The 21,505-nt window shown below is 39.2% G+C and overlaps 1 protein-coding gene across 1 annotated transcript in view; it reads left to right on the top strand.

Moving 5' to 3' along the window:
• The window catches only part of RNF212B (ring finger protein 212B), a 31,508-nt gene that overhangs the window by 9,389 nt on the left and 614 nt on the right, over positions 1 to 21,505 (top strand). Inside the window, 12 exon segments of the mRNA XM_052647252.1 lie at positions 6,481 to 6,596; positions 7,223 to 7,283; positions 8,236 to 8,264; positions 9,210 to 9,256; positions 9,491 to 9,533; positions 9,677 to 9,737; positions 10,087 to 10,135; positions 18,993 to 19,032; positions 19,330 to 19,430; positions 19,546 to 19,589; positions 19,591 to 19,621; positions 20,147 to 20,208. Coding sequence (XP_052503212.1) covers positions 6,481 to 6,596; positions 7,223 to 7,283; positions 8,236 to 8,264; positions 9,210 to 9,256; positions 9,491 to 9,533; positions 9,677 to 9,737; positions 10,087 to 10,135; positions 18,993 to 19,032; positions 19,330 to 19,430; positions 19,546 to 19,589; positions 19,591 to 19,621; positions 20,147 to 20,208 — 684 coding nt within the window.

Genomic DNA, 21,505 nt, shown 5'->3' with positions numbered 1-21,505 from the left:
CTTCTTCTGTTTTTCATATCACCTTTTGTTTTAGTTATTGATTCGTACTCCTGAATGTCTCTTGTACAATATGGTGAGGAGCTACAAAAGTACAAGGGTTCATATTATCCTTCTTAGTATTTCCTATTCCTTGTATCCATCACCCTGCTTCACCAATTCTTAGCTCATGGCCAGTCTTCCTTTTTCTGGACCACCGCATGTAGATTATTTTGAAACCAAAATCAGATATCATATCATTTCAATTTGTAAATATCTCAGAGCTTGTCTCTAAAAGATAGGTACTCTTTTCTTAAATATAACCATGTCATGATAAAAGAATTCCTTAATATTATCCATTAATCAGTTAATATTCAGTTTCCTCAGTGTCTCATTATTTTTTTCAGTTTTATTTATTTTTTACTTTATAATATTGTATTGGTTTTGCCATACATTGACATGAATCTGCCACAGGTGTACATGTGTTCCCCATCCTGAACCCCCCTCCCATCTCCCTCCCCATCCCATCCCTCTGGGTCATCCCAGTGCACCAGCCTTGAGGACCCTGTATCATGCATCAAACCTGGACTGACGATTTGTTTCACATATAATATACATGTTTTAATGCCATTCTCCCAAATTATCCCACCCTTGCCCTCTCCCACAGAGTCCAAAAGACTGTTCTATACATCTGTGTCTCTTTTGCTGTCTTGCATATAGGGTTATCGTTACCATCTTTCTAAATTCCATATATATGTGTTAGTATACTGTATTAGTTTTTTTCTTTCTGGCTTATTTCACTCTGTATAATAGGCTCCAGTTTCATCCACCTCATTAGAACTGATTCAAATGTATTCTTTTTAATGGCTGAGTAATACTCCATTGTGTATATGTACCACAGCTTTCTTATCCATTCGTCTGCTGATTGGACATCTAGGTTGCCTCCATGTCCTGGCTATTATAAACAGTGCTGCAGTGAACATTGGGGTACACGTGTCTGTTTCAATTCTGGTTTCCTTGGTGTGTATGCCCAGCAGTGGGATTGCTGGGTCGTATGGCAGTTCTCTTTCCAGTTTTTTAAGGAATCTCCACACTGTTCTCCATAGTGGCTGTACTAGTTTGCATTCCCACCAACAGTGTAAGAGGGTTCCCTTTTCTCCACATCCTCTCCAGCATTTATTGCTTTTAGACTTGATAGCAGCCATTCTGACTGGTGTGAAATGGTACCTCATTGTGGTTTTGATTTGCATTTTTTCTGATAATGAGTGAAGTTGAACATCTTTTCATATGTTTGTTAGCCATCTGTATGTCTTCTTTGGAGAAATGTCTGTTCAGTTCTTTTGCCCACTTTTTGATTGGGTCGTTTATTTTTCTGGAATTGAGCTGCAGGAGTTGCTTGTATATTTTTGAGATTAATTATTTGTCCATTGCTTCATTTGCTGTTATTTTCTCCCATTCTGAAGGCTGTCTTTTCACCTTGCTTATAGTTTCCTCTGTTGTGCAGAAGCTTTTAATTTTAATTAGGTCCCATCTGTTTATTTTTGCTTTTATTTCCAATATTCTGGGAGGTGGATCATAGAGGATCTTGCTGTGGTTTATGTTGGAGAGTGTTTTGCCTATGTTTTCCTCTGGGAGTTTTATAGTTTCTGGTCTTACGTTTAGATCTTTAATCCATTTTGAGTTTATTTTTGTGTATGGTATTAGAAAGTGATCTAGTTTCATTCTTTTACAAATGGTTGACCAGTTTTCTCAGCACCACTTGTTAAAGAGATTGTCTTTTCTCCATTGTATATTCTTGCCTCCTCTGTCAAAGATAAGGTGTCCATAAGTGCGTGGATTCATCTTTGGGCTTTCTCTTTTGTTCCATTGATCTATATTTCTGTCTTTGTGCCAGTACCGTACTGTCTTGATGACTGTGGCTTTGTAGTAGAGACTGAAGTCAGGCAGGTTGATTCCTCCAGTTCTATTCTTTCTCAAGATTGCTTTGGCTGTTTGAGGTTTTTTGTATTTCCATACAAATTGTGAAATTATTTGTTCTAGTTTTCTGAAAAATACCATTGGTAGCTTGATAGGGATTGCATTGAATCTATAGATTGCTTTGGGTAGTATACTCATTTCCACTATATTGATTCTTCCAATCCATGAACATGTTATATTTCTCCATCTATTTGTGTCCTCTTTGATTTCTTTCACCAGTGTTTTATAGTTTTCTATATATAGGTCTTTTGTTTCTTTAGGTAGATATATTCCTAAGTATTTTATTCTTTTCATTGAAATGGTGAATGGAATTGTTTCCTTAATTTCTCTTTCTGTTTTCTCATTGTTAGTGTATAGGAATACAAGGGATTTCTGTGCGTTGATTTTATATCCTGCAACTTTACTATATTCATTGATTAGCTCTAGTACTCTTCTGGTGGAGTCTTTAGGGTTTTCTATGTAGAGGATCATGTCATCTGCAAACAGTGAGAGTTTCACTTCTTCTTTTCCAATCTGGATTCCTTTGATTTCTTTTTCTGCTCTGATTGCTGTGGCCAAAACTTCTAAAACTATGTTGAATAGTAGTGATGAGAGTGGGCACCCTTGTCTTGTTTTTTACTTTAGGGGAAATGCTTTCAATTTTTCACCATTGAGGATAATGTTTGCTGTGGGTTTGTCATATATAGCTTTTATTATGTTGAAGTATGTTCTTTCTAGTCCTGCTTTCTGGAGAGTTTTTATCATAAATGGATGTTGAATTTTGTCAAAGGCTTTCTCTGCATCTATTGAGATAACCGTATGGTTTTTATTTTTCAGTTTGTTAGTGTGGTGTATTACATTGATTGATTTGTGGATATTGAAGAATCCTTGCATCCCTGGGATAAAGCCCACTTGGTCATGATGTATGATCTTTTTAATATGTTGTTGGATTCTGTTTGCTAGAGTTTTGTTAAGGATTTTTGCATCTATGTTCATCAGTGATATTGGCGTGTAGTTTTCTTTTTTTGTGGTATTTTTGTCAGGTTTTGGTATTAGGGTGATGGTGGCCTCAGAGAATGAATTTGGAAGTTTACCTCAGTGTCTTATAATTATTTTAAAACTTTTAATTGGTTTCAATAAATTCTATATAACTGAGTTGATTTTTTGTCTCTTAAGGTTATTTTAAACTGTAAGTTTCCTCTCCTTTCTTTTTTACTATTGTTGAAGAAAATGGTCTTTTGTGCTGTAAGGTTGTTCATAGCATGGATTTTGCACATTGTATCTGCCTGGAGTCATTTAATATGCTTGTTTATCCTCTATATTTTCTCTAAGTTAATAGTTATTTAGGCTTAATCAGAATCATTTAAGTTGAGGGGAGGGGATGAGACAAGACTACTTACAACAGTGCTGTGTTCTACCAAGAGGTATGTAATGATTTTCTGTCTCTCATTTTGTGTGATGGTAGAAATTGATGAACTTTACATTGATCCATTAGTTCACTGAGTTGCAAGATGCTGATATTTTAATTCTGTCTTCTCATATTTTTTAGCTGAATACTTGGAAAGGAGAAATTTACATTTCTCAACTATATGATTACCTTAAGATATAATTCAAAATTATGGGAATTCCCTGGTGGTCTGTTGATTAAGATTCTGAGCTTATACCGCAGGGGGAACTACAGTCTAACATGCCACATGGCATGGCCAAAAAACAACAACAACAAAAACAACAGCTAAGACCTGTAGATATTAAGGAACAAGGGAGTCAATTTCACCAAAGATAGATAAAGGAAAGTAATAAATTATGAGTACCTAAGAGCGATAGTGAATTTACCAATTTTTTTTATATGAAAGTGAAAGTCGCTCAGTCGTGTTCTATCCTTTGCAACCCCATGGACTACACAGTCCATGGGATTCTCCTTGCCAGAATACTGGAGTGGGTAACCACTCCCTTCTCTAGGGGATCTTTCCAACCCAGGGTTCAAACCCCAGTCTCCTGCATTACGGGCAAATTCTTTACCAGGTGAGTCACCAGGGAAGCCCAAGAATACTGGAGTGGGTAGCCTATCCCTTCTCCAGCAGATCTTCCCAAGCCAGGAATCGAACCAGGGTCTCCCACATTGCAGGTGGATTCTTTACCAGCTGAGCTAAATTTATTTATTTGGCTGAGCCCAGTCTTAGTTGTGGCTCTTCGGATCTTTGATCTTTGCTGTGACATGCAAACTCAGTTGTGGCATGTGAAATCTAGTTCCCTCACTGGGGACTGAACCTGGGCCCCTTGCATTGAAAACGTGAAGTCTTAGCCACTGGACCAGCAGGGAAGTCCCTACCAATGCTTTTAAAGTAAATTTTTTTAAACTTAGCAACTCTTCTACAAATATTCAAAGCATTAAAATTACATGGGAATATAAAACTTCAACTAAAAAATAATGACATTTAAAAGTAAAAATTAGGAAAACCATTCTTTAGCACACACACAGAAAAAAAGCTGGTCAAGCTAATATTCATTTCCAAAATATATTTTATGAGATGAAAACCCCCTTTTCAATTAAGGCAATAATATGCATACTCACATTGGATCATATGTCTTATCTTAAGAAACCATTGAGCTCCCCTTTACTTCTGTATGGTGACTCTCTCAGTATCTTTCAGTGGTTTCTTCCTTACTTTTTCCAGCCTCTTGGCATTAACTGGATCTAATTCAGAACTGAAATTTAAAAAATACTCTACAGTAAACAAATAAAAATTATGTCCCATGTTATCAATTCTAAAAGGAGTGGGAATCCAGAGCATGAAGACCATGATGCCTTTACCTGGTCCTAATATGAAGATACAGGAAAGGAGTCTGAGTATTAAAGTAGGTAGTTCCATGCATTGTTCCAATGAAATAAACAATATTTAACACTTGGCATTATACAATGTTTAATGTTATCAACAGAATTACTTTTGTTACTATCTGCTCTTTTATTATATGAATAAAATTATCCCAACTAAAAACAAGTAGGCAAAATTTGTCCTAAAGAATCTATAACCTTTTTATGAGGCTGAAGGATTTGAATGAGACAGAATAATAAATTTGCTCACATTTGAGATTTGTAAAATACTGAGATTCATTACTGAGTTTAGAATCTCCTTAAGTAGATATATTTGAAATAGATCAAATATTTGTACTCTAGCTTTGGGAAAAATCACTTGTTTTCTCCTCTAATTCTTTTTGCTGATGGTTGTTTACTGATTGATCTTTCTTCCTCTTGGAATGGTCACATCTGAGGTTTGGGTGTTAGTTTTTTGGAGTAAGTATGTGAAGCAGGCCTACTTAGCCCTAGGCAAAAGGTTCCTCCAATAGTCTATCTAGTCTTGTTCCCTGGAATTCCACAGTAGGGGAGGGTCTGTTCCCCCTGTACACAGGACTAGGGGAGGAGTAACCCATCTAGGGAAAGATTTGGGCTTTCTTGGCCCCAGCCTGATACTAACAATTTTATCACAAACTGATCCCAAGAGTAGGTTAGGATGTTTGGGGTACTGTCTTTTGGCTATATATTATATCTACCTGTAATATCTATTTCTTTCTAATCCTTTGCCGTTTTAGATAACTCTCAGGAGTGAGTGCCTCTTTTTCTGCTTCTGCATTGTTCAAATTTTCTAAACTGAATATGTTTTTACTTTTATTGGAAATAAGAACAATTTAAAAAATAGACTACAGTGAGTTCTTGTCTATATAGAATTAGTTTGTTTTTGAGTAGAAAATTAAGAGTCTGCAGACTGTATAGATTCAGAAGTAGAATTCTTTAGTAAGGTGGCAAAAGCAACTTGCAAATTAGACGAGAATGAAAAGTTTATGGCAAAACTACCAGATCTAGGAAGGACCTCAGACAAAGGGTTTATGGCTTGAATAGGTAGGAAACAGATGAGACATAAATACTGCTGTGTATTCAAAAGTACAGCCTGACAAAGCTAAAACGCTTTCTAAATATTAACTTTTGATCTGATTCAGTAATCCCATGATGGGCACATCAGTACATCAAATGGTGAATGAAAACAAAAGATAAAATTATTTGCCCATGCCCAGAAATAATATTCAGGAAAAGTCATCTCCGTCTGTGTCTCTTTGCCCTCTACTGTAGCAGTATAAACAGCCTGGAAGTATCTCTGTGTATCTTAGGGAAAGTAAATTGGTTACCAGTTCTCGGCAGTATCTAGGAATGTGGAAGCTGAGTCCAAAGCAATTGTAAACAAGTAAGGTCAGAACCAATTCTAAACTTGGAAACTTTTTTTGTTGTTGGTTGTCACCCTTCTTGCTCATGATGAATGGTTATATTTTAAAAGGGCTTATCTGTGTCAGTATTCTCATTAAGATATTAGGAAGGTGTTATTCTGGAAATGTAAAGCTTTGGCTTTCCGTAGTTTTGGAGAATCGCGAATTAGGTCAGATGCTCCAAAAGAAAACAATCAGTAGTAGAGTATGAATTGAAGAATTTCTGTTTGTTACTGGAAATAAGGGGAAAGGAGTTATGGGGCTGTATGTCAAAGGCCTGTTTTCCCCTAGTAGGTGTGGAGTTTCCAGAAGAAACAAACAGATCTCCTCATCGCCTTTTATAAGCACAGAATTACAAAGTTAGAAGCAGCCATGCAGGAGTCACAGCAAACACTGACCAACCAGGACAAGTAAGTGACAACTCAGATCGTCCAAGAGCCCTTTCCAGAGAAGCTAGAGCCTTTATATCTTTATGGTTCCAAAGCCTGAACATTGCTTCATGTGTGTTTATGTTTGTCTTGGATAAGTTCAGTACAGAATTTTGTTCCCTCAGTCTCCATTTTCTTTTTCTCTTTCTTCCCTCTTTACTTTATAGCTTTCCTCTTTTACTTCCATCTGTCAAAAACTGCTTCTTCAGAGAAATCAGACATGGCTTTTTCACAGTAATAATGATGGGAGATAGCATTTAAAATGTTACTTGTAGGAGGATGTATTTTGGAAGTCTTAAGCTAAAAGATGGAATCCCTGACAGAAATGTTCAGACATCTTCAGGCCAGGGGTGCGCGTGCAGAAGAGATGCAATTCTGTGTAAAAGCCTCTGAAACCATACCAACTGATGCTTATTTTCTCCCCCTGATTCTTCTCACCACCAAAACCCTGCCATTGCTGACCTGAATCACTAGGTCTCTGTCAGAATTATCTTGTATAGTGGCAAACATCTCTCTGGAAGCATTAACTAGATTTGATAATAATAAAAATCAGGAATTTTTTTATCCCACTGACCTGCTGAAGCTCACCGTTTCCATCTTTTGCCTAGAGAGCTGTCAGTCTTAAGGAAAGAGAATGGAGAACTGAAGAAATTTCAAGCCATCGTGAAGGTGAATAAAATAAATTTTCCGTGCTATTATTTTCTCCTCTATTTTGCCCATCTGTCCAGCTGACTGAATAGAATAGTTTTCCATGGCAGGTATTAATTGATAATGTTTGTAAAATAAACATACTATAGTAAATAGACAAGGCCACAGAAGATCTTGAAGGGATGATAGGACAAAATTTAGCACAGTGGTAACCCATTCTCGAGGAGAAGGCAATGGCAACCCTCTCCAGTACTCTTGCCTGGAAAATCCCATGGATGGAGGAGCCTGGTAGGCTACAGTCCGTGGGGTCGCTAGGAGTCGGACATGACTGAGTGACTTCACTTTCACTTTTCACTTTCATGCACTGAATAAGGAAATGGCAACCCACTCCAGTGTTCTTGCCTGGAGAATCCCAGGGACGGGGGAGCCTGGTGGGCTGCCGTCTATGGGGTCGCACAGAGTCGGACACAACTGAAGCGACTTAGCAGCAGCAGCAACCCATTCTCGAACATCAATGAATCATGACATGGCACATGGGGAAGCTCTTTTACAGAGGAGTTATCTGTTGTAACTTAAAATTTCTCTTTAAGAATCCCAAGGCACCTCAGGACCCTTCTTTTCCATCTAACTCTATTTCCTAGACATTTCTCTCTTCCCAAGATTGTTCTTTGTGTTTATATAACGTTCCTTTTGATCTTACTCTTATATTTTCCTTTCTCTCTCCATAGAGTCTCTATATTTCCCCATGTATATCAGTCTTCAGGATTCCCAATGTGTTTTTGTGAAGAGAGACTAAAATTTTCTTCCCCCAAAGCTAAGTGTTTCTAAGGAAACACTGCAGCTGTTTTCTTCTATTGGAAATCTTAGTAACCACAACTAGAAGACATTGCAGCTTAGTTATCTGACAAGTAAGATCCATTGATGGGGACTCTTGAGCTAAAGCTTCCTTCACCCCCATTTTTTTCACCTACAGGAATCTCCAAGTTGGTACCAAGGAAGCAGGTCAGTTTTATCAGGCGCCATAGCTTCCCTCTCTGAAAATATCTATCCTTTCTTGACACTTGGCTCTAACTCTTATGTGGGCTCTGAGGTGGGGGAAATGGTTTATGAATTTATCTTTCACTTCTCCATGAAAGAGTTACTGAAAAGCGCTGATGTATAATCTTGAATGCAGTGCTCACCCTTGACCGTCATCTTATAAAATTCTACTCATCCTTCAAAATTCAGCTCATGTGTCATTTCCTCTGTCAAGACTGTTAGGCAGAGTTAGATGTTCTATTATTCATTTATTCAATAAATATTCATTAATTGCCTATTGTTTGTGATGTACTGTGTTAGGTGTTGGGTGTACATCACCAATTTTTCTAATTATAAATGTCTGTACCCTACCAATCGTTAAATATTTTTAATATCAGCTCTGTATTGATGGATTAAAAAAACATAGCTGTTGACTCACAGAAGCTAAAGTCATGTTCTAGCATACTCTGTACTTCTAATACACATGTTATAACATTTAACGTTGCCTTTTTATTGTCTCTCAGTAAGCCTCTCAAAAATAGAAACCACATTCTAGTTATTTTTGTAACCTCAGGATCTAAGATACATGAGCACTAAATAAATGCTTGTGGATAGATGGAAGATGGGATGGAAGGAGTGAGGGAATGGTGGATGTGTAAATGGGTGGATAGATATACGTAAAGTTGAGAGTATCTGGTAAGGCACTAAGGGAAGGATGAAAGGACTTCTATTACTGGAAATAGAGAAGTGGAGAAGATTTCATTTAGGGAATTGGAGAGCCAAGGAGACCCATATGAAAACCTTGCTTCCACTCTGCTCAGAGAGGAGGCTATTATTTTTATAAATAAATGGTGTGATTGATCCTCTAAGGTGGCACCAAGTTCTGCTTACAGAGATTAGAACTGCTTTTGTTTTTTTTCTTCCTTGCAGATTAAACACACCTCGACCAGTGGGCATCACTTCTCCATCTCAGTCAGGTAGAGACCATGTTTTGCCCAAATATAAGCGTGAGATAAATACATACCCTTTTCCATAAACTATAAACCATAAGGAAGATGATTTCCTCTCGGAAAGTATAATGTGATTTTCCTATTCTTATGTATGATATGGAAAGGCCAAACTCACAGACACTAACTTGCAACAGACAGGCTAGGCAAAACAGGGCACACCATTAATGGCAACTTTTCATCCTCTGTTTTATTCCCTTTTAGTTACTCCACGACCCATTTCTCAGCATAGTAGCCAAGTGGTCAGGTGAGTAGAAAGCTACACAGAAACATTAAAACTGTTGGCAGAAGATGGAAGATGTGGCTGAGATAGGGACTGAGGAGACTTTACGTCTGTAAAAGTTTAATACCAGGTTTGTTTGCTTTTCGTCTTTGTTTCACTTCATACAGTCGGTCCTCCTCAGTGGAGTCTACCCCTTATAGAATGGCTGGCTTTAGTGACTTGGGACAAGTAAGTAATGTTTACATTGTCTTTCCAGACTGAGATTTCTAATGCTAAATGAAAGCCAAGATTAAAGCAAGAATATTAAACTTATTGGTTTTGGCATGAATTATCTCTCTTTTGGCAATGCAGACCTGATATTAGAAGTGGACCTAATTCATAGCTTGGAATGAATAGAGGTGAAAATAGTGGACCACATTAACAGTGTCCATCATGTTCATTTTGGAAAGATTAAAATGTGGGTCTTTCTTGGACTTGTGTACCCACTCTGGGAGAACAACATATTTTTCAGTGTATATATAGCATGAAATATAGAAGCCAGAGAATCAGGATATATTTACTGTTATTTGTCCCTCAGGGAGCCAGAGGTCTTCAGGGAAGGAGCACTCCAAGGGATTCTTTTACTGGTAAGAGGGGCAGAAAAAAGCTTTCGGAGACCAACATATTCTATAAAACTACCAGCAGATTTTGGGTTTTCTGTGCATAATATAATGCCATTTTACTTCCCTTTTCTCTGAACAGTGATCCCAGGTATCCAGACATTAATTTTGAATAATATTTCTGTTCTCAAACTGATAGGGAGAAAATTGAAACTTGAGTAATAGAAAGTCTTTGAGACCTTTTGGTCAGGAGATAGAACTTTTGAGTAATTGACTTGGGTTTTTTTTAATTGCCACAAGATGGCAGTAGAAGTTAGATCTAAAAGAAGATTAACTAGATGTCAATTATGTTAGCCTGAAGAGTATCTGGCTTCTTCAGTTCAGTTCAGTTCAGTTGCTCAGTCATATCCGACACTCTTTGAGGCTCCATGAACTGCAGCATGCCAGGCCTCCCTGTCCATCACCAACTCCTGGAGTCTACCCAAACCCATGTCCATTGAGTTGGTGATGCCATCCAACCATCTCATTCTCTGTCTTCCCCTTCTCCTCCTGCCCTCAATCTTTCCCAGCATCAGGGTCTTTTCCAGTGAATCAGCTCTTCACATCAGGTGGCCAAAGTATTGGAGTTTCAGCTTTAACATCAGTCCTTCCAATGAACACCCAGGACTGATCTCCCTTACAATGGACTGGTTGGATCTCCTTGCAGTCTAAGGGACTCTCAAGAGTCTTCTCCAACACCACAGTTCAAAAGCATCAATTCTTCGGCGCTCAGCCTTCTTCACAGTCCAACTCTCACATCCATACATGACCACAGGAAAAACCATAGCCTTGACTAGACTATGTCTCTGCTTTTTAATATGCTGTCTAGGTTGGTGATAGGTTGGTCATAACTTTCCTTCCAAGGAGTAAGTGTTTTTTAATTTCATGGCTACAATCACCATCTGCAGTGATTTTGGAGCCCCCCAAAAATAAAAGTTAGCCACTGTTTCCACTGTTTCCCCATCTATTTGCCATGAAGTGATGGGACTTAATACCATGATCTTAGTTTTCTGAATGTTGAGCTTTAAGCCAACTTTTTCACTCTCCTCTTTCACTTTCATCAAGAGGCTCTTTAGTTCTTCACTTTCTGCCATAAGGGTGGTGTCATCTGCATATCTGAGGTTATTGATATTTTTTCCGAGCAATCTTGATTCCAGCTTGTGTTTCTTCCAGCCCAGCGTTTTTCATAATGTACTCTGCATAGAAGTTAAATGAGCAGGGTGACAATATACAGCCTTGACATACTCCTTTTCCTATTTGGAACCAGTCTGCTGTTCCATGTCCAGTTCTAACTGTTGCTTCCTGACCTGCATACAGGTTTCTCAAGAGGCAAGTCAGGTGGTCTGGTATTCCCATCTCTTTCAGAATTTTCTACAGTTTATTGTGATCCATAGAGTCAAAGGCTTTGGCATAGTCAATAAAGCAGAAATAGATATTTTTCTGGAACTCTCTTGCTATTTTGATGATCCAGCAGATGTTAGCAATTTGATCTCTGGTTCCTCTGCCTTTTCTAAATCAGCTTGAACATGAGGGAGTTCACAGTTCACGTATTGCTGAAGCCTGGCTTGGAGAATTTTGAGCATTACTTTACTAGCATGTGAGATGAGTGCAATTGTGCGGTAGTTTGAGCATTCTTTGGCATTGCCTTTCTTTGGAATTGGAATGAAAACTGACCTTTTCCAGTCCTGTGGCCACTGCTGAGTTTTCCAAATTTGCTGGCATATTGAGTGCAGCACTTTCCCAGCATCATCTTTCAGGATTTGAAACAGCTCAACTGGAATTTCATCACCTCCACTAGCTTTGTTTGTAGTGATGCTTCCTAAGGCCCACTTGACTTCACATTCCAGGATGTCTGGCTCTAGATGAGTGATCACACCATCGTGGTTATCTGGGTTGTGATGATCTTTTTTGTACAGTTCTTCTGTGTATTCTTACCACCTCTTCTTAATATCTTCTGCTTCTGTTAGGTCCATACCATTTCTGTCCTTTATTGAGCCCATCTTTGCATGAAATGTTCCCTTGGTATCTCTAATTTTCTTGAAGAGATCTCTAGTCTTTCCCATTCTATTGTTTTCCTCTATTTCTTTTCACTGATTGCTGAGGAAGGCTTTCTTATCTCTCCTTGCTATTCTCTGGAACTCCGCATTCAAATGGGTATATCTTTCCTTTTCTCCTTTGCTTTTTGCTTCTTTTCACAGCTATTTGTAAGGCCTCCTCAGACAGCCATTTTGCTTTTTTGCATTTCTTTTTCTTGGGGATGGTCTTGATCCCTACTCGTGTACAATGAGAACCTTCACGAACCTTCGTCCATAGTTCATCAGGCACTCTGTCTATCAGACCTAGCCCCTTAAATCTATTTCTCACTTCCACTGTATAATCATAAAGGATTTGATTTAGGTCGGACCTGAATGGTCTAGTGGTTTTCCCCACTTTCTTCAATTTAAGTCTGAATTTGGCAATAAGGAGTTCATGATCTGAGCTACAGTCAGCTCCCGGTCTTGTTTTTGCTAACTGTATAGAGCTTCTCCATCTTTGGCTGCAAAGAATGTAATCAATCTGATTTTGGTGTTGGCCATCTGGTGATGTCCATGTGTAGAGTCTTCTCCTGTGTTGTTGGAAGAGGGTGTTTGCTATGACCAGTGCGTTCTCTTGGCAAAACTCTATTAGCCTTTGCCCTCCTTCATTCTGTACTCCAAAGCCAAATTTGCCTGTTACTCCAGGTGTTTCTTGACTTCCTACTTTTGCATTCCAGTCTCTTATAATGAAAAGGACATCTTTTTTGGGTGTTAGTTATAAGAGGCCTTGTAGGTCTTCATAGAACTGTTCAACTTCAGCTTCTTCAGTGTTACTGGTCTGGGCATAGACTTGGATTACCGTGATATTGAATGGTTTGCCTTGGAAATGAACAGAGATCATTCTGTCGTTTCAGAGATTGCATCCAAGTACTGCATTTCGGACTCTTTTGTTGACTATGATGGCTACTCCATTTTTTCTAAGGGATTCCTGCCCACAGTAGTAGAAATAACGGTCATCTGAGTTAAATTCACCCATTCCAGTCCATTTTAGTTCGCTGATTCCTAGAATGTCAACGTTCACTCTTGCCATCTGCTGTTTGACCACTTCCAATTTGCCTTGATTCATGGACCTAACATTCCAGGTTCCTATGCAATATTGCTCTTTACAGCATCGAACCTTGCTTCTATCATCAGTCACATCCACAACTAGGTGTTGTTTTTGCTTTGGCTCCATCCCTTCATTCTTTCTGGAGTTATTTCAATACTGATCTTTAGTAGCATATTGGGCACCTACTGACCTGAGGAGTTCATCTTGCAGTATCCAATCTTTTTGCCTTTTCATACTGTTCATAGGGTTCTCAAGGCAAGAATACTGAAGTGGTTTGCCATTCCCTTCTCCAGTGGACCACATTCTGTCAGACCTCTCTACCATGACCCAGCTATCTTGGGTGGTCCCACATGGCATGGCTTAGTTTCATTAAGTTAGACAAGGCTGTGGTCTGTGTGATCAGACATAAAAATATTGCAGAGAAGAAATACTCTGCAAAACTCCAACTTAATTTCTTGTCTCTTTCCCCTTAGAACTAGTATTCTTACTACTGTTTTTTAAGACATTAGTCAGTCCATAGAGAATACTTATCAGAGAGGATTTCCCTTTCTTTCCCAAGAGGCAATTTTTAAATTCACAGATCTCTTCCTGAAATAGCCATTTTTGAAATTCACCAAATAGTTATCCTCTGATTCTTTCATACTCATCCCTTTGAAGAGTAGGTGTTTTAGCTTATTTCTGTCAAGTTAGTAATACTCTCTTTTATTCCTGATTTTAGTTATTTAAGGCTATCTTTTTTTCTTGGACAACCTAGCTAAAGATGAGTCAAGTGTTTTAAACAACTCTAAGAGGGAAGTTTTAAAAATTTGTTATTGAACTATAGTTGATTTATAATATCATGTAAGTCTCAGGTTTATAGCACAGCAATATATGTATATATATTTCAGATTCTTTTCCATTTAAGTTATTATATAATATGAGTATAGTTCCCTGTGCTATACAGTAGGTTGTTGTTGGTAATCTATTTTAACTAACTATACATAGGAAAATCCATGGACAGAGAAGCCTGGTGGGCTGCAGTCCATGGGGTCGCTAAGAGTCGGACACGACTGAGCGACTTCACTTTCACTTTTTGCTTTCATGCATTGGAGAAGGAAATGGCAGCCCACTCCAGTGTTCTTGCCTGGAGAATCCCAGGGACGGGGGAGCCTGGTGGGCTGCCGTCTATGGGGTCACACGGAGTCGGACACGACTGAAGCAACTTAGCAGCAGCAGCAACAGCAGCAGCACACATAGTGGTGTGTATATGTCAGTCCCAGCCTCCTAATTTATACCTCCCATTAATTACCCCCCCAGGATTAGTGAATTTTGTTGATCATTTCAGAGAACCAACTCTTGGTTTTCTTGATTTTTGTCTGTTATTTTTCTGTTCTCTATTTCATTTATTTCTGCTCTAATCTTTTTCTTTCCTTCTGCTTTTGAGTTTAGTTCTTCTTGTTTCTTAAAGTGGAAGGTTTCATTGTTGACTTGAGATCTACTTTTTTAATATAGATGATTACAGTTATGTTTCACTCTGAGCACTGCTTTCACTGTATCTTTCAGGGTTTAGTATATTGTGTTTTTGTTTCCATTCATCTCAAAGTATTTTCTAACTTCTGTGATTTTTTTTTCTTTGACCCATTAGTTATTTAGCAGTGTTGATTATCCATATAATTGTTAATTTCCCAAATTTCCTCCTGTTTTTTATTTTAATTTCATTTCACTGTTGTTGGACAACATATTTTGTATGATTTAGATCCATTTAACTGTGTGGCCTAAAGCATTGTATATCCTGGGGAATGTTCCAGGTACACTTGAAAAGAATGTATATTCTGCTGTTGTTGGATGGAGTGTTCTGTAGATGTCTGTTAATTTAGTTGGTATATAGTGTTGTTGTGTTTTAAAAAACATTTATTTGTTTGGCTGCAACAGATCTTAGCTGTGTTGTGCCATGCAGGATCTTTCATTGTGGTTTCTCTCTGGTTGTGACTTGGGCTCCAGAGTGTAGGCTCTGTAGTTGTGACCCATGGGCTTAGCTGCCCCACAGCATGTGGGATCTTTGTTCTCTGACCAGGGATCAAACTTGTGTCCCCTGCATTGGAGAGCATATTTTTGACCACTGGACTACCAGGAAAGTCCTTATAATGTTGATCAAATCTTCTGTTTTCTTGCTGAACTTGTCCAGTTGTTTTATCCATTATCAAGGAGTATCTTAATTTCTCCTTCATTTTTGAAAGATAGTTTTGCTGGATTTAAAACTTTTGGTTGACATTGTTTCATTTAGCATTTTGCATATGTTATCCTCTTATGTTCTGGCCTCCATGGTTTCGGAGGAGAAATCAGTGCCAGTTTATTGAGAATCCCTTGCATGTGATGAATGGCTTCTCTTTTGCTGCTTTCAAGGTTCCTCTTTCTTTCTTTTTTTTTTTTTGGTCTTTAGCTTTCAACAGTTTATGATGCATCCAAGTATGGATCTGTTTGATTTATCATCTTTGGGATTTATTGAGCTTCTTGGATATATAGATGAATATTTTCATCAATTTGGGAAGTTGTCAGCCCTTATATCTTCGGATAATTATCTCTGCCTCTTGTCCTCTCTGTTTTCCTTTTGGAACTCCCATTTGTATGTGCTGGTATGCTTGATGGTATTTCATCAAGTTCTCTGAGGCTCTGTTCATTATTCGTCAGTCCTTTTTATTTATCTTCCTCAAACTGGATAATCTCAATTGACTTATCTTCAAATTTGCTGATTCTTTCTTCTGCCTGCTCATATCTCTAGGGCAGTTTACATTTTAGTTAACTTTACTTATCAATTCCAGAATTTATATTTACTTAGTATTTTCTGTTTGGTGAGACCATTGTCATACTTTCATTTAGTGCTCTAAACATGGTTATCTGAATATGTTTAAAATAGTTCGTTTAAAAGCTTTCTCTTGAAAGTCTAATGTATCTGTGCGTGCATGTGTGTGCGTGCTAAGTCATTTAAGTTGTGTCCAACTCTTTGCAGCCCTATGGACTGTAGCCCACCAGCCTCCTCTGTCCATGGGATTCTCCAGGCAAGAATACTGGAGTGGGTTGCCATGCCCTCCTAATGTATCTGCTGCTGCCAAGTCACTTTAGTTGTGTCCGACTATGTGTGACCCCGTAGACTGCAGCCCACCAGGCTCCCCCATCCCTGGGATTCTCCAGGCAAGAACACTGGAGTGGGTTGCCATTTCCCTCTCCAATGCAGGAAAGTGAAAAGTGAAAGTGAAGTCTCTCAGTCGTTCGTGTCCGACTCTTATCGACCCCATGGACTGCAGCCTACCAGGCTTCTCTCCCCATGGGATTTTCCAGGCAAGAGTACTGGAGTACTAGGTTGCCATTGCCTTCTCCGCCTAATATATCTAGGCTTCCTCAAAGACAGTTTCTACAGCTTTTTTCCTTTACTTTATATAGGTTCTAGTTTCTTGTTTCTTTCATGCCTTATAATTGTTGAAAACTAGACAGCTAAATAATATAACATGGCAACCCTAAAAAATCAGATACTTCCTCCCCTTCCAAAGTTTGTTGTTGTTTGTCATTGTTTGTTTAGTGACTTTCTAAACTAATTCTATAAAATCTGTTTTCTATGTCATATGTGGCCACTGAAGTCTCTTTTCAGTTAGCTTAGTGGTCAGCTAATGATTAGACAGAGATTTCCTTAAACACCTGCTACCAATAAATCTCTCAGTGTGTGTTAAAGGACTGTATATTGAGGTGCACTTTCAACACTTAGGCAGTTGACTTCTGTGCCATAGCCTTCCCTTTCTGCTTGTGTGACTTCTACGTAAGCCCAAGATGACAGCTTAGGGTCTTTTTAGGTCTTTCTCGAGCATGCATATAGCCCTGTGCACACGGCCTTGATTCCCAAGAACCTGTTGTTCCTTTTCAAAGTCCCTGAAGACAGCTCATTCCATAGCTTTCTTTTTGATGCTTTTTGATTAGCCTTTTATTTGTTCCAATTGATAGTCACCTCAGGCAGCCTAAACAAATGCCTCTAATTGTTTGCAACAAACACTCCTGGGGAAAAGGCTTTTCACACTTGGTGAACTCTAAGCTCCAAGTCCTGGTAAGTTTGGCACTTTGTTGTGGTTCAGTTGCTAAGTCATAAACTCTTTACGACCTCACAGACTACAGCATGCCAGTTTGGCATCAGTTCAGTTCAGTTCAGTCGCTCAGTCGTGTCCGACTCTTTGCGACCCCATGAATCGCAGCATGCCAGGCCTCCCTCTCCATCACCAACTCCCGGAGTTCACTCAGACTCACGTCCATCGAGTCAGTGATGCCATCCAGCCATCTCATCCTCTGTTGTCCCCTTCTCCTCCTGCCCCCAATCCCTCCCAGCATCAGAGTCTTTTCCCATGAGTCAACTCTTCGCATGAGGTGGCCAAAGTACTGGAGTTTCAGCTTTAGCATCATTCCCTCCAAAGAAATCCCAGGGCTGATCTCCTTCAGAATGGACTGGTTGGATCTCCTTGCAGTCCAAGGGACTCTCAAGAGTCTTCTCCAACACCACAGTTCAAAAGCATCAATTCTTTGGCGCTCAGCCTTCTTCACAGTCCAACTCTCACATCCACACATGACCATAGGAAAAACCATAGCCTTGACTAGACGGACCTTAGTCGGCAAAGTAATGTCTCTGCTTTTGAATATGCTATCTAGGTTGGTCATAACTTTTCTTCCAAGGAGTAAGCGTCTTTTAATTTCATGGCTGCAATCACCATCTGCGGTGATTTTGGAGCCCAAAAAATAAAGTCTGTCACTGTTTCCCCATCTATTTCCCATGAAGTGATGGGACCGGATGCCATGATCTTTGTTTTCTGAATGTTGAGCTTCAAGCCAACTTTTTCGCTCTCCTTTTTCACTTTCATCAAGAGGCTTTTTAGTTCCTCTTCCCTTTCTGCCATAAGGGTGGTGTCATCTGCATATCTGAGGTTATTGATATTTCTCCCGGCAATCTTGATTCCAGCTTGTGTTTCTTCCAGTCCAGCGTTTCTCATGATGTACTCTGCATATAAGTTTGGCATCAAGTCAGGTCAAATAAAGGCAGCCGTGCAAGTGAAGACAGGTGAAGTAATGAGAGTTTTCTGGGATGAGGCTTTGAAAGAGTTCTAACCCCATTCCATCCCCTATGATGACAGCCAGACTGTTGGTTTTCAATGCTTCCATTGACCTGGAGAGGGAAAAGTGGGACTAGGGCGAGTTAAAATGTCACAAAGCTCACTGTTCTTACTCACATTCAGTTATTTTTCTGGAATAAACTTTCCCCAGCTTGTTAAAAACCCCTTGTTAATTTCCAGAATTCTGAAAAAAGTCGACTCTGACAATTTTTGCCAGATTTCTCATTCCTTTTCTGGAGAGACTCTGTGGAGGTCCTCACTCTGCCATTTTTACTGATGCCACCAATTTAACGACCCATTGTGTTTAGACATTCTTTCTGGTCATCTTCAACTTAGAGGGGAAATCAAGGCACAGATACATTGGAGCACATCAGGGCAGTGTGCTCATGATCCTGACCTACAAACTCATGAAAGGGAAAAGACAGTTCCATAATGATCCACTGCTAGGTGATTTGTGGGCTTTTTCACTTGCCTTTAGCCCCAAAGCCTAACATATATACTGAAAATCTTTGATCCCCTGTTCCTTTGCCCTGGCCCCCAAAATATCTGGATCTCTTTTCAGTTCATGGATTATCTCACAGACTCGTTTTTATGCTTTCCAGAAACCCCTTCACCGGCTTCTACTCACAGCCTATCTTATAGGTAAGTCACACTGTGTTTCCTTTCACTTGAGATGTTCCCATTGACATTCTGCCAGTAGCCCTGGAGTTATTATCGCCATTTACCTGTACTACTGAAATTTATAATCAACCTTGGAAACAAAAGAGAAGATTGAATAGTACTGTGTCTAATACACATCTAAATTATTTAATTGTATTCTCAGTTGCAAGCAGGGGATTTATTTCCTCTATGGCTTAAATGTATAGTCTCTTCCTTTACACATGCTTTTTACTTTAACTTTTCCTTTTTTCTGCTGATGCTCTTGTTTCCCCTCTTTAGAGCTTCATCTGCCTCCTCTGGACAGGGAGTCTTTTCTTTCAGACCGTCTCTAAATAGTGGGGATTCAGGTCACACAAGAGTCTTCACCCCTAATAATTCAGGTAAGTTAATTTAACATTCCTAAAGAAGTGGCGCTTCAACTATTGACATATATACTGAAATGACGATTTCAAGGTGAAAAGAAGTTGAGATTGTTTTTTTTACGTGCTATTCTAGACCCTGGAAAAGCATTGTCTCAAGTTGTCCTCCTTAATTTTCTTTAACACCATTTCCTTCACTTTGGATTGTGAAGGCAGGCTTTGGATTGTGCCTAATTTTCACTCATCCCTTATACAGGTCTGCTGTAATATTTAACCAGAAGATTGGCCTGTAATATTAAACTGGTTTTTTTTGTTGTTTGTTTGTTTTTGTCTGTTGCTTTTGAGATCCCTATGTTGGAACACTGTTGGGAGCTCAGTGCTCAATGAAAATGATAAACCAGCATCTTTTTTCTCCTCATGTTTTCCAACATACTTTTGCTACCAGTCCTTGTGATAAGGGTCTATCATCTTCCATAGCTCACCAAAATCTTGATATTGTCTTTATGTCTTTCTATTCATAGTTAAATTCAAATCTCAGAACTCCATGTCAATACCCCATCCTCAAAGGAAAATAATAGACCTTATAAGTCACCTCTTGAGTTACTTAGCTAACAGCCTTTTCTCTTCTGAGTAGTATACTACAGATTAAGAACTACTTATTTAACCTGATCAATAAATAACAATACTGAGGAAATACCCCAGGAAGTTATCTTTCATCATCCCATTCCATCCTTAAGGTCAGAGGCAGAACAGAACTGCACTGGGGAGCCTTCCTGGTTTCCAGCTACCAGTCCTACAGGTGAGCTAGTCTAACTTCTCCGCACATGCAAACCTCAGTTAGGCCTGCACAATAAATGCCTCATTCTGATGTCTTGTTAAGGTGATAAAATGTAACCAGTGAAGAGGGAGGTGGATTTCAAGTGTGGGGTAATTTTTCAGAGTGGTCTTAGTTTCAAAAATTCTAATCTACTGTCAGATTAGCCTCCTGGTTTGGGGTTTAAAAATTAGGTCACACAGTTGTTGTTGTTCACTAAGTCATGTTTGACTCTTTGCAACCCCATGAACTGTAGACTGCCAGGCTCCTCTGTCCATGGGATTTTCCAGGTAAGAACACTGGAGTGGGCTGCCATTTCCTTCTCCAGGGGACCTTCCTGAGCCAGGGATCCAACCTTTGTCTCCAGCATTGTCAGGTGGATTCCTTACTGCAAGGCTTTAAACTGAGAGGTCTTGGCCATGGTGAACCTAATAAGTATGCTAACACAAGTAACATTCCCCAGAGTTTCACAGATAAAGATTTTCAATGGAATATATCTTTTGGCTAGAGGTACTGAATGAACTAGGGAAAGCCATTTTCATTTCTCCAGAGAGAACTAGAATAATGTTTTGTAAATTTATGAAACTATGATTCTGATCCAGATAACAAGAGGAAAAGGGCACGGGAACAAGAAGAAAGGTTTGTAAGGAGCTCTCTTTTAAGTCTTGGGTTTTTGAGAATATTTAGACCAAGCTCCTGGTGACCTACTAAGGTAGGTAAATATTTTGCTCTCAGACTTCAAAATGCCCTTTATTTTTATCAGCAAGAAATTAGGGTCTAAGCCTTAAAAGGCAACACTGGGGGAAATAACATCCTTCTGTGTGTGTGCATGCTAAGTAGCTTCAGTTGTGTTGGATTCTTTATGACCCTACGGACTGAGAGCCTGCCAGGCTCCTCTGTCCATTGGATTCCCGAGGCAGGAATACTGGAGTGAGTTGCCATGCCATCCTCCAGGGTATCTTCCTGACCCAGGGATCAAACCCATGTCTCCTGTGGCTCCTGCCTTGCAGGCAGATTCTTTACTGCTGACCCACCAGGGAAGCCCCTCTAAGATCCTTGTAAATGGAGGGATTCACCCACAGGTGAAAAAAAGACTTGAGACATATAAACCATCTGCAACTAAATGTTCATTTGGATCTTGATCGAAGTACACTGTATAAAACCATTTATGAGACAGTTGAGGAAAACTGAATATTTAGTGGACATTTGATTAAAGAGCTTTTAATGGGTTTTTTTGGTAGGCATGATGCTATTGTGGTTGTTCTTTTAAAGTCTGTCTTAA

The sequence above is a fragment of the Budorcas taxicolor genome, chromosome 10, assembly GCF_023091745.1.
Source record: "Budorcas taxicolor isolate Tak-1 chromosome 10, Takin1.1, whole genome shotgun sequence".
NCBI lineage: Eukaryota > Metazoa > Chordata > Mammalia > Artiodactyla > Bovidae > Budorcas > Budorcas taxicolor.
This window is presented reverse-complemented; position numbering and strand designations above follow the sequence as displayed.